Source organism: Agelaius phoeniceus, chromosome 15 (genome assembly GCF_051311805.1).
Source record: "Agelaius phoeniceus isolate bAgePho1 chromosome 15, bAgePho1.hap1, whole genome shotgun sequence".
NCBI classification, from domain to species: Eukaryota; Metazoa; Chordata; class Aves; order Passeriformes; family Icteridae; genus Agelaius; species Agelaius phoeniceus.
Window position 1 is genome coordinate 8,565,767 of NC_135279.1, and position 14,142 is coordinate 8,579,908.

At 38.3% G+C, this 14,142-nt stretch overlaps 1 protein-coding gene across 1 annotated transcript in view; it reads right to left on the reverse strand.

The window, feature by feature from the left end:
- Window positions 1-284: 284 nt before the first annotated feature.
- Window positions 285-14,142, reverse strand: part of LOC129126822 (uncharacterized) — a 63,060-nt gene continuing 49,202 nt past the window's right edge. Inside the window, exon 4 of the mRNA XM_054643027.2 lies at window positions 285-555. Coding sequence (XP_054499002.2) covers window positions 460-555 — 96 coding nt within the window. The 3' untranslated portion in view covers window positions 285-459. The remainder of the gene's footprint in view (window positions 556-14,142) is intronic.

Genomic DNA, 14,142 nt, shown 5'->3' on the forward strand with positions numbered 1-14,142 from the left:
TTTATCTTTAATTGTTAGTTTTAATTTTTTTATTTTTAAAGCATTTATTTTATTTAATTTTATTTTTATTAAATTCTTAGTTTTGATTTTTTTATTTTTAAGGCATTTATTTTATTTTTTTTATTTAATTTTTAGTTTTGATTTTTCTCTTTTTAAAGCTTTTTTTGTTATTTTTTAATTTCATTTTTATTTAATTTTTAGTTTTAATTTTTCTATTTTTAAAGCATTTTTTTATTTTTTTAATTTTATTTTTATTTAATTTTTAGTTTTGATTTTTCTCTTTTTAAAGCACACAGCTTTTGGAGACATTTAAAGGCTATTTAAGAGATGGTGAAGAGCTCCACAGAAGCAATTGGAATGTTTTTCACAAGTACTTTCTGGGTTTTATTTTATCCATTATATTCAGCAGTAAGTAATCAGCTGGCAGCTTTAGTAAGACTGCTCACAGGGGTAAGGATGCTACTTTTGTGACTTGAAGAGTCTGTTGAAGCAAATCTCTTGAATGTAGAGAGGAGGAAATAATCCACAGGAATACCTCAGTGCGGTATGACGCAGCTAAATAATCCAGAATGCAGAATCATTAAATTAATGCCATCTAATGTACTCTCTTAAATATTACTTTAAAAATAAATATTTTGATCAAAAAATCAAAATTCTGAGAGAAGTTTCACACATCTATATTCTGTCTAGTTTACAGTAGCCATCAGATGTACAGTGTTGGGACACATTTAGAACAGTCACTGCAGCTAAAGACAAAAGAGAGTAGAGCAGGAAGCTTCCAACTGTGAACCAGATGGTCCCCTAAGTAGGGAAGCCTCCTCCTCAAATTTTCCTCCAAGTCATTCTGTCCATTTAGAATGAGGTTTTCCTGTCAGAATAACAGAGTTTGGAAACATGCATTGTGAGATAAGTAGAAAACTCCTAGAGATACAAAAATGCCCTTTGTCTCCAGGGAATTCCCTTCCCACCTGGTATAGCAGCCTCAGTCTGTTAATGGTCCTATTGAAACTTTTTTCAGATTATGTAATTTCCAATTCTCCCTTTTCAGCTTTGGGGCTGTGGGTTTAAATTTTTAACTGCAATTATGACATTACTCCCCACATGGGAGTGCAAATCCTTTGCATTTGATATTAAGGAGAGTTCAACAAACTTTTTCAAGACAGTCTTGCCCCAAACATGCCCTGATTGTCAGTACAAGGAGCATCCACTGAGACTTTTGCAAAAGGCCTCCAAATTTTTAATTGCTTGGCTTCCTTATGCTACATGCAATGTAACAGACAAAGCAGTCCCACTGTCTCATGAAAAATCTTTTATGTGCCAGCAGAGAGTACTTTAAGTATTAATAACTCCAAACATTCAGAGAATAAGAGTAGCTGCTACCAAATAAAAAAGTGATTCACAAAGAATCACAGAATTTTTTTTTAAATTCCAGATTATTGCATTTAAAAAAAATAATGTTTAAGCCTAGCAGCTTCCAACTTGTGGATTCCTAACTTTTTTCTACACAGTCCTGAAACACATAAAAGATGAGAGTCAAATGTAACTAAGTAACTGCAGGACTAGGACATTAAAAAGAAAATATTGACCAGGAAGGCAGGATCCCTTCTGCAAGCATCTGGTGATCTTACACACATAGTGAGTCTTCAGGCACTCAAGCTGACCCTGTGCCAATAACTTACCTCTAGAAATACTTTTAGATAGTTATGCTAATTCTGAGGCATTGAACAAACCTCAAAGACGAACCAGCTGACCTGTACACCCACTGATTTGGTTAGATTTAACTTTGGAATCTCTGAGTGTCCTTGGTTGTGTGGTGGAACGTGTTCAATTGAGCATTTTTATACCAACACACTGCTCTGGGCTAATGCTTTGCTGGCCCTCTCCAGAAAAACAACTTCTGAATGTCTATTTCTGATTAATTGTTCAATCTAATTTACATTAGAACACTAGTAAATTATTTTTGCATTTAATTTTTTTTTTAAACAAACATTTAACCAGACATTCAGAAAAACTGAGAGTGGAATGCACTAGAACAAGAATTCTAGTTAAAAATATTCTAGGGTATTACTGCTAAAATGTGTTGGTTTTTTCAGGTGGAATTTGAAATAGTGAAATAATTTATTAAAGAGCATGAAATGTCCTAAGTAGAGGTCAGCTACTTTTAAAATGCCCCCCTGCACATTAGAACCCCAAATTTCTGAAATTCTCAGCAGCAATTGCATATAGTGTATTATGGAACTGTACTTATTAGACAAATGGAGGACTCTGTCAAAACTCACTTTCAAGTTCCTTATGTCAGAAAACTGCTCTTCCTGAAGCACTTAAAGCAAATTCTGATGCACTGATAAAAATAAGAAAAAAAGTTTTGCTCTGAAAGTCTTACTCTCCAGATGGTGCAGAAATATGGAACATAACCATAAAACTTCATGTTTACAAAGCACAAGAACAGAAAGATTACAACATTAATGAATTATACTTTTCACCATCCTTTTCTTTTTAAAGTATATTTTTCTGACCCAGCTTCTCATTGCTAATCTACTCTTTTAATTCTGCAGAAATCCATGAAAACACCAAATATTCTTTTTTTCCCCAAATGGCATTACCATATAAATGAGGAATAGCCAGCAGGTATAATCTTGAATTTTAGAGCTACTTTGCTTTTAGAATAAAACACAGTATTATCTGAACAAAGCTCAGCTCAAAGCTGTTACCTGATGTGTCCCAGAGGTAGCTTAACCATGGACAACATCTTCAAATCAACACAACAGGGGAGAACTGACAGTGAAAAAGGTGCAGATCTGAAGTTTCATACTCAGATCCCGACTGGATGATCTTCCCCCTCAAGGGTAAGGCTGTGTCCTGCCCTCCCCATCCGTGCTCTCCTTGGAGCAGCACTTTGGGACTGCAATATGACATTATGTCCCCTTGTCCTGCCCTCTCAGCTCTGGACTTTGAGGCTCACCCTGCCTTCTCCACACATGCAGGGTCTTCAGCTCCGCAGTTGTTGCTCCTCTGCTTCAGTCACACCATGGAAAGAATGAATGCAGCCCCTCTGAGCTGCAGATAAGTTATCAGCTGGCAGTACTCACAGCAGCTCATCAACAGGTGAACCCCACACCTGATAAAATGTCATTTCCCTCTGTGCTCTAGAGTGGAAAATTAAGTCCATTTTTACATGCCAAGTTTCTGTGTATATCTGTATCAGAAAACCCATGGGTCACCAGGGCATAACAGAGGAGAAGATGTTTTATTTCTGTTTCCTTCCCAATATATTTCCTTCTGTGGCCTACTTGTTAAGAATATCCTATTACTGTAAAGGGAAGGCCACATTCTTTCACTTTTCCCTCTGGAGTTGTACATTGCTTGGTCCCCTTTTGCAAAATAAGTAAATAATTTATGTCTCAGAGAGAAGATCACTACAGCATATTAAATACAAGATTTACTAGAATTATAACCTGGCACCAGTCTCTTCCATGCTGCTGACTGCCTTGAGTACCCCAGCTGCATTCATTTATATTCTAGAATATGTATAGGAAAGTTAAAAACTCTGCAGCCCAAAAATACTGACTTGGTAAGACTTAGTGCCATTTTCATAAGGAAACTCTTATTCTATTCTATGTGTTGATTGAAGGACTGTGTTGATTGAGCTTAAAGTATAGAAAGATTCTGTATGAGGAGATACCTGAATATTGACCTGAAAGGCAGGATTCCTCTGAGCTGGTGTCTAGGTTTCCTTTAGCCAGTAAGCTGAGGCAGGCTCCATTCATCTCATGCTAACACAGCTATCCAAATTAGGTCAGATGAACCACATCCAAAATTAATTGTCCGTTTCACTCCAGTGGCTGCAAAACAAGTGTAACCACTTGGCTGAAGTACAACTATAGTGCAGCCTGCTCAGGTTAGATCAGATGAATTGCATTTAAAGTGTATCTTTTGCTCTATTAAAGCCTGAAAGATCACCAGCCTGGCAGAATTCTGTAATGAAAAACCAAGACTGAAACATGATTGTATTGCTTGCTTAGCAGTATGGACACTGATGCCAGTTCCCTTGGAGAGGGATTTTCACCACCCTGACATACAAGTTGCTTCCTGAAAGTAAGGTCTGTCCTCCCCATCCAAAAAAAAAAAAAATTAAATAGTTTATAGGTGACTTTGCCCTGCTGAGCCAACATATGGCTCTTCAGTTAAACACTGCAGGTGTTCCTGCTGGAACCACAATTGTTTCAGCTAACTATGGAATGATAAACAGGGAACACTGGAATAATGAGAAGCAAGTAGAGAAAGGAAAGGTCAGGGAAAATTCCTAGCACTTTTAATATGTGATATTTTAGCTTATGCAAAAACTGAATTCTCCAGAGAATTAGAGTCAATGACGGCTTGAGGAAACCATTTCCTAGAGCACTTGGTACTAAGAACTTCCTAGGTCCATCTAAGGAACTGGTGGGGCCATGGCATGGTGACCATTGCAAGCCACACAAATGCCACTGTATGGTCTGTACAGGCAAGTGCCCACTCCAAGGGTGCTTGCCCAGGAAGCTGGATATTCTGTAATTTAGTGGCTTGGGTCATACAGGAAACCTGAGGGGGTGTAAATTGAAAACAAGTTTTCTAAACCCCTGCCTTGCACCTCCTTGATGGAGCCACACTTCCTCTGTGAGCTGCTCAGTGTCGTGACTGAAATACCTGCATGTTTGCCTTCTTTGGGAAATCACCCCCACAACAGGTCCAAAACAGCCAAGAGAGTGGAATAAACTTGTATATATACACATGTGATGGATGGCTTGAAACAGCACAAGTCACACTTCAAACATGCAGTTGCTACTCCAGTCCTTAAATAAAAACTAGAATAGTCTTCAGTCCAGTCATGGGTTAGGATGGCATATTCTAGTTACAGCCTGGTTTCAGTTTTGTGTACAGGCTGATTAATCAGGCTGTACATGGCAGAAACTGATTTTACTTATATGGAAATTCAGTAACACAGTAGCAGCTGTGTTGTACATCAAACAGCATGACTAGAAATGCATCTATAGGCACATGACAGCATGTGACCCTTTAGTTTGCACTATATAAATCAAACCAAGTCATCCAATGATATGACTAGTATTACAATAAGCTACTTACATTTATTTGCTATTTTAAATGCTGTAATAAGGTATTCTGAACAAAAAGCAGTGCACTGCACTCTGAGAGACAGAACAACTGAAAGTCCAGAATTTCAATGAATTCAAGTATTTCCTTATTTCAATTTAAATATATATTTTTTTTTTATTTTTAAGGTCTTTTACCCCATCAGACACACTGAAACAATACAGAACACTACTGCTGAGTGAAGGCAGAGCAGGTTCCATTCCTGCAGACTCAAATCTGAAGGCAGATGAGGATCTCATATCTCTGTACACATGCATGGTAATGTAGCAACTTACTCCTCTGCCCTTTCCTGCTCTCTGTCCTGCCTATCTGAAATGTTACAGCTGTTCCATTTCCCCCATTTGCAAAAACATTTAGCAATTCTCATACTCCTAATTCATGGATTTGAGAGTAATATCCTCAGTGGGGCCATTTATTTTACTGCAACCACATATAACAGAACCTGCACTCCTCCAAGGAGCCTGTGATCAGGGTTTGAAATTACTGTTATCTTCCTATACAGGTACATTTCTCACTAAATAGAACAAAACATTATAGAACATTATTTCAGAATAACACAATGTAGTTATCTAATCTTAGGTTTCTCTGCTACCTACCAAAGCTATAGAACAATTTTAATTTATAGTCTTTTAGGAAATTCAGTGCTCCTGAGGCAGACTGCTCACAGAGAGCAGCTCTCTTGTCTGTCAGGGTTCACACCATTGCCTCTGCCCAATGAACTGTGATGGAAAGCATTGTTTTGCCTTCCTCTCCCCTTCAATCCCATCAGTCACCCAAACAGCTCATGCAAGCTCTCTGCCACGAGAATGCTGCTGTTTGATGGCTAAACTCAACAAAATCACAGGATCTTTGATCAGGGTATTAGAGCAGAGCCCCCACCTGCCTGCCCTGACAGCCTGACCCAGCCCTTCAGCATCCCAACACAGAAAACATTGGACAGGTGAGTGATACCAGGGCTGACCACTGGCAGACAATCTCCCTGAGATACCCCTGACTCTCCCCTCAGAGAAATAGCTACAAAGAAAAACCTCAACCAGCTTGAAATTCTTACATAAAGATGACAAACCATCAGCCTGAAAGAACTGCACTACTATCATACAAAGAGGAAAAAAAATAAAAACCCACCCTAATATTTAAAAGCCATACTTTACATAAGCATCAAGCTTAGAAATTGACAGCCACATCCACTGAAAAAGAACACCATGTCTCAACTCCCACAGAGCACAGCTCAGCAGGAGTCACAGGCAGCACAACTGCTCATGCAACCACTCAGCAATGACAACAAATTTCAGCTATAAGGAATCATCAATAGTTCATGAAGCCTTCTGCCTCTTATCTCTCCCCTCCCACATCTCACCAGAAACAAGAAGAAATTCTGTCTGAGGGTCCTCTAGGTGTCTGGCTTTTCCAGAGCCACCTTATGTAAGAGAAAACCTAAGTTTACATTGGTCATAAATTGCCAGTACATAAACTACTAAAATTCTCAACACTATATGACTTAATTTGGCAGTTGTAAAACACAGTAAAAAGAGAAAAAAAACCAAAAAACAAAACCACTCCATATCATTTTGGTTGAACATTCCTGTATCAGGACATGAATCATAGAATCACCACATCATTCAAGTGGGAAGGTTCCAACCTCCCAGGCAAAGCACAGATACACAACTCTTCACATATGTGAATTATTAATACCCAACATATACAGAAATAGGAAACAGACATTTGTCAGATGAGTCTGTGATGTGCAACAAATTTCTGGGACTGCCCTTATGGCCCATTACTTCCACGAATGTGCCTTGCAGGCATTTGCCTGGACATCTGAGCTCAATCACCTCAACAACTGCTCCCTACAGGAGTCAGGAACTGCTTTAAGAGATATTTGCCCCAGTTCCAGAAAACTGGATCTCTTGTGGCTTCTTAGATGCAAAGGTGTTATTGCTGAACTGCATACAAACCAAATATCTTCTGAAATACACAGTACAATGGCACTGGCTGGTCAGAAGACAGCGCTGCACTTTTGGGAATTCCCATACCACAAGCTTCTTTTCTATGCAAGCCCATCCATAGAATTGATTTTCTAATATTAAAGACAGGATATCTGAGACAACTCCTCTATCAATCAGCCCATCATGCTTATAAATTAACTTTATTGCAAATCTGAGCTTTGTTCAGGTGCAGCACAATGGATTACTTCCCCCAAGAGAATAACATTTATTTCCAATGCTTTTATTGATCTTCATTTTTGTTATTTGCCTGAATGCTACTAAAACCATGGTATAAGCAAACCATCCTAAAGCTTAGAACATGCCAAAAGTCTTAATATACTACATTACATCATCCATGCTGATCAATATTTCCCTTTAAGCCACTGCTGGAAAAACATGCAGTTACCTTTCAGTAACTTCTGTAACAATTCATTAGGATTAAGAGATATAGGCTAAACTGTTATGGATGTTCTTTTCATGCCAGTGAACATCAGCTTTTTCTATGCATTCAAAGGCATTCATATTATTGCCCAAGTGCTGCTACTTGCCAGGTGACACTCAGCATAAAGAACATCATGAAACTTCATGTAAGAGATCCCATATTAATCATGAAAAATCTGTGCGATTCCAGAAAATTCAGAAACATGCAGCAATAATAAAGCATATTACAATTGTCTCTGAGTCTTTTGAGACCCTAAAAAAATACCTGGCTTTCTTCATTCTGCAAATGCAGGATTACTGGAGTTTTATCAGCAGATTCTTGGCTAATAGCCAAGCCTAATTCAACAGAACAGCATTTTAGTATTATGCTTTGAGACTTTCTTAATCTTGTTATTTCAATGAAGTTACACTGAATTAAAAACAATGAGAGAGATTTAGGCTGAGAGTATTTTAATTCCTCCTGTATACTGGGTTGAATAGAATTGTGAGCAATAGAAAGAGTTAGAACCTGAATTGCTTACATACAGAATAAAAAAATACTGCAAAAAAAATCTGTAAATCATTAAGTAAATGCCATATGAGGAAAGAAGGAAAATTACATTTAAGAAGCACCCTGAAACATAATAGTTTATTTCCAACAAAAGCTACTATTCAATGGATAGACAAACTTACTCATTGTATTCCAAACAATCCAGTCTTTGTCAGCTCCATAAATCACAATAAATCATATGCAACATATTTAAAATAAACAATGAAAGAATAAAATGACCCCTCAAAAGACAAATAATCCCTAGTTCAGAAATGTTTTGGAAACTAATAACTTGTATATGCCTGATCCACTCAATTCCCTGTGGTAATAATAGATTAATGCTAAATTCATTAATCACTGCAAAAGACAGAACTGTTACAAAAGAACCATGTTGGGACTGCTGCACTAATGCTCCCCATGGTGTGAGATTCATGTGTGGCCAATACAATAGGAACCAAGGCAGTGATATTGCCATTTATAAATCTGGTGTAACCTTTTTATTAACAGCCTGCCCTGGAAATCAAAGCTATTGAGCACATTGGTGTTTTTGATCTCACTGCACCTGTGTTTTGCTCCCAAGTCATGAAACTGCAGAATCCAGTGCCAAGTTTCTCTATTGCAATCAGTATCTTGCCAAGGTAGCAGTGTCTTATCAGCTTTGATCAGTTGGACACACACACACTGGAACTGCCTTCCAAGTGTTCAGGGGCAATTCTCAGGAGCTGCCCAGGGTTTCCTCACCTACAGTACAGAAACTTGTCTGATTCCTTCTTTTATACCTATTCAGCACGTTCCACATGCTTCCTAATTTTCCATTATAGCAAGGAATTTGTAATAAACACTCAATAAATGCAACATTTCCCACAGGTATCACTGCAAATCTTCCATTGCTTGACAGAATTGTCACTTAACAAGGATGCAAGTGCAGAGGCTTTCATTAACTGCAAGAAAAATGCATTAATTGCAGTTCCATGAAAAACATATACAAGTAAATTAAAATTTGTCTGTCCCCAAATTTGCTAGCAGCTGGGTCAGCAAAGCCTCTAGAACAGCAGGCTCAAGTAGAGAGCAGGATCGCACTGCAGAGACCTGAATTCTATTTGTGGCTCTGCCCTTCACCCAGTAAAGTGTCAAACCCAAAAGTTATATCATCTCTCTGCCTCAGATTCCCAAAGTAGAAACACCCTTTGTGACTTCAGAGAAAGCACGAGGTGTAACAGCAATGCCTTCCAGGACTCCAACCTCATTAAGGGTGTTGAGTACATTTTCAGTTCTGTGGACATGTTAAGACACCTCAAGAACAGTGAGAAAGCTTTGTGGTCCTCTCCAAGAATGGGATCAAAATGCCTGATCTCAATGACTCATTTTAAGGGCAGGGGCAACACCTGAAGCTCAGTGTCAGTGTAAGGGAAAATCTGGTCCCAGTTTTTAAATTTCATGTAGTGGCTTTATTAAAAAGATCACTATTGGAAAAAAAAAACAAAACAAAAACAACTAAGCCTCAAATGTCAAGGCTTGACCAAAAAACAATACAGTCAACTGATATCTTACACAGACTTCTGTGTTTTAACCTTGTTATTTTCAATTATATGAATTTAAATTTCATAAACCACAAAGTCACAGAAATCTAGAGATCCAAACTGTCACCTAAGGGACTTCAAAATGATGTATAGATTTTATCTGGAAGGGGGTTGTTTGTTTGCCTTTTTAGTTTTAGAACATTTATAGTATATCTTACTTAAATTTTTAACTATTTTCCAAAATTTTCAAGGTAGAAAGCAAAATGAAATCAGGCACTGGTGCTCAGATTCTGGCAGCAGCTGCCATGCAGTGAGACCCCCAGAAGATGACATTTGAATACTTAAAGGACTTCATCTATAAGCATTGAAAAACTCAACAGCTACAAAAGCAAGCCTTGCACCAGAAACTGAAATGCAGATATAAACCTTCCAGATATTGACTATGTTGCTGTTTGAATTTTTCATTTTTTTTTAATGAAACAGAGATTGTCACCCAGTGCCATGCATTTACAAACTCCAGTCTTTGCACAAGCATGGAACACTTTGGGATGAACCTGACTCAGCTTACGTGGCAGCCACAACAGATTTGTTTCTGTTTCTTCTTCTCCCAGACCACACTTAATTCAGCTGCTTTGATAAAGGAATAATAAGTCAGTTTAGGGAAAGCATAAAATGCACCTGAAAAGAAAGAGAGTAAGATACAGCAGAAAAAAAAAGTAACCTATAGGAAAAGGCAGTTCAAAGTGAACCCAATTATATAAAATTATTTACAAAGTTCTAATTGCTATAAATGAGGGAGCAACTCATGACAAATTCCAATTACAAAAGGAATTATCTGCTCTGCAGCAACTAGTTGGTTGACATTTATAATACACAAGAAATCATGAAGCTTAATTATTTGCATCTTCCATTACTACAGATGCTGCATAGAAATCTAATTAAATGGATCCAGTAAGACTTACAGATGGTAGCCTACAAGTAAAACAAGAATTTGCTGATCCATGCATTGTTTTTAAAGGAATTCATAATGACCTCTAAATAAAATGGGAATCAATCTTTATTTTAATGTGTTACAGTGTGAAAATACCTTGCAAATCAACAAAATATTTACACATTGATTCAACCTATCAGGATGAAAAAGGGGATATTTTCCTTAGTCTGAGAATATCTCTGCCACAACACACTCACTTCTGTGGTGCATTTTTTACATATTGACTGCAAAAGAATGTTTCTTGCCTTAGGAGTTTCCCCAGAAATAAAAAGGGGAGGTTCTCTTTATGGCAGACTTCCCTCTTCACTTGCCTTTCACCCACACCTCATATTCTTAAGTTTCTCAAATAATCCAGTGCAAGTGGGGCCACAGGTTTTAGAGAAGTCCATAGATTCCTCTGTGACTCCCCTCTGCATTTTGAGCTTCCCAAATACATCATTATTCACACTCTACAACTGTAATGAATAAACAGAAATTCACAGCAACCTTGCAAAAATCAGCACACTGTGATGAAACAGAATTTTACATGAAAGTCAAAAGGTAACAGAGAGGTGCCTTCTTGTAAGATTTTGAAAATTGTCATTGTTGCAGTGAAAAGCACAGCTCAGGAAAAAAACTTACTATATTTCCTAGACTCCCTTTCTAGAGAATTCACAGTCCATTAGAATTTTCTGAGGGGTTCTTCTATGTGCAGATAGATTGATAAACAAACAATACCATGTATGAGCTCTGAACTAGAGCCCCTATAATCTTCTAAATGCTTGCACTCAATATGCTCTCTAGAAGAGCCAATGAACTTTGCACCTTCCTCTGGATGCACCCAGTGATCCATCACTTACCAAGAAAAAATCCACCTAGAACGTGTGATGTTCTATTTGGCACACCCCCAGCCCAATCACAATTTAAAACAGGAGCTTAAGAAACAAACAAAGAAAAATAACCCCACAATACAACCCAAACAGAACAAATGAAACCTAAAACAAGAAAGGAAGGAAAAATAGGCAACGGTAATGATGGTCTGCAGATTTCAGCCCTTGAATTACAGGGGTCACTGCCTGAACAGCTCCAAACACCATCAGAGCATTCAGGGTTGAATGCAAACTGAATATTCATCCTCTCACTTCTGAATGCATGTGTAAAATGCTGCCACTTACCCAAACTCCTCACAAAATTAAAGTAACTTTGTGGGTCCTTGTGGTTTCATTTATTGAGCCCTAGGGCTCAGAGTTGTGTCTTGCCAATCTGTCTCTGATTAAAAAAAATGATTACAGCTTTACTGCTCTCCTCCTGCAGCTCCATAACCTTGCAAAACACTTGCTGCTGTGGCAATCACAGTTCTATTTCTCTTCAGCTATCAGTTGTTGCAAATGATTTTAAATGTTGCTTCTTGTGCTTTGAATTTGCATTTTTGATACATTTGATTTTCTGCCATAATACATTATGCCACAAGCAGTTTGTTGGTAGCAGTTTGGATCCTCTCTAGTGATTCCTAGGTGATGTGTTTATTTTAACTGTAATTTTCTTCATTTGGTGCCTCTAATATAAAAACACTATGCCTTGAGTATGGCTAGACATTTATCTGGACAAAGTTTGTTGCTCAGGACCAAATGTCTTGGATAAATTCTTCAATCTCACAGTCTTCAGCCAGAGACATATTCAAGAGAAGGGATACAGTGAGACCCTCCTTACACCCCAGACATCTCCAGTCTGGTTCAAAACTCTGCTGGACTAGAACAGGCCATTATAGGGGGCAGAAACCTCAACCCTGCTGACCTTGCACAGAATTGCCTCACAATCAAGAATCCACAAAGAACGTTTTTAAGCCTTTATCCTGCAACTTGCACTAAGCAATACTTAGATCTTGCTTCTGCTCCATTTACTGCTGTTCCTTTCATTATCTTCATTAAAGCTGGCTCTAATTAAGTGGCTGGTATATATTTCCAGCTGCATGGCAATAAAGGCAAAATATGATCTTAGATCAATTACTTCTGACATGCTCTGCAAAACTAGAAAATACACAGCGTATTAATCAGCATTATGTTAAGATTCCATTAAAAAACGTTTAGCAGATGAGCCTGGATTCTTCTCAAGGGTTTACTGTGTTATCAAAGGCAAAATTCCTTAGATTATGGACAGTAAAAGTTAAATTTTACTGATGTGTCCCATTTGTTGTTGCAGGTCACTCACAAGGACAGACATGAAAGGGCATCTCTTCTGAGCCTTGTAGAAAGCTTTGCCAATGACACAATCAGTCACCTAAGGCAGCAGCATCCATGCATGATGTGACAATCAGATCAGGCCTCAAAGCAGAAGCAAAATGTGTATGAAAAATCCTCTCAGGGAAAAGTTTTCAGTAAGAATCTCCCTAAAAAAAAGAACTCTGCTATTTCCTCTGAAGGTCAGCAAGTAGTCAGCATGTCAGACTAGAAGTGACAAACTTTGCAATGAGCTCTCACTGAAAGCAGTCAGCTACACATCCCTTCTTGTTTTACTGAGAATTCTTTCCGTGCCAATTGCAGCAGCCCTGAGTCTCTCAGGTAAGCAGTCAGTAAGTCACTGACTCAGACAGCAACTCCCACTCACATATAACAAAATCCTACCTCCAGCAGCAGCCCTAACTGCAACAGGGGAACTTGCTGGGAGAGTTATTGTCCCCTGGAAATGCGCAGGAAACACCGATCACTTTTGACAAGAACGTCCTATGGGAAAGGGAGCAGTTCCTTCTGGCTTAGATCATCAGTGATTTCTCCTTGCAAACCTCAGCGGCTTTCCAAAAGAATTTCAAAGTGGCAGAATCTGATTTTACTTTGCAATAATGAGGCATTTCCCTTCCATTACTTCTTTCTAGAGCTGCATCCATCCAGGTCCAGCCTCCTGCCAGGATTCACTTCACACCCTCATCTCCAGGACTGACAAACATGCCAGCTGCCCTGGGGACAGGCTCCTCACCAGGATTGATGTGGAGAAGCATGCTAATTGTCATTAGTATTGTCAACAAATACCACAAAAGAGTTTCTGTAACAAAAGAAAATCCATTGGAGGATCCTTTCCCATGCAGGAAACGTTTCCAGTAACTGACAGCAGGAGCTGTATAATGGGAAGTGTCACTCATGCCCTCTTATCTGATGTTTAAGGGTTATCTATTTACACCAAGGACGAGTGTATAACAAATCAATAGCCACCTCAAATCAAAGAGTAATTACATGGAAAGGAAAGAAAAAAGGGAAAAAATTAACAAGTCAGGTGTTTCAAAATACTGTAGCATCATTCATTAAGATCAATGCTAATATTTAATTGGAAAATCTTTCATAGATTACTAAGTAACTACTTCAAAATAAAAATCTAATCTAGAGCGAGTGTGATATGGCCTATGGAGGTAGATCTAGTTAAGATCAATAAATGAGGAACAGCTATTCTGTCCATTTTCTTAACATGATCCTCTTCCTTCCTAGGGCTCCCACTCTCTCAGTGAAATCCAAGTGCTGTTATTTGGAGCCATCCACCAGGCAGTGCTGCACAGCCCAAAAC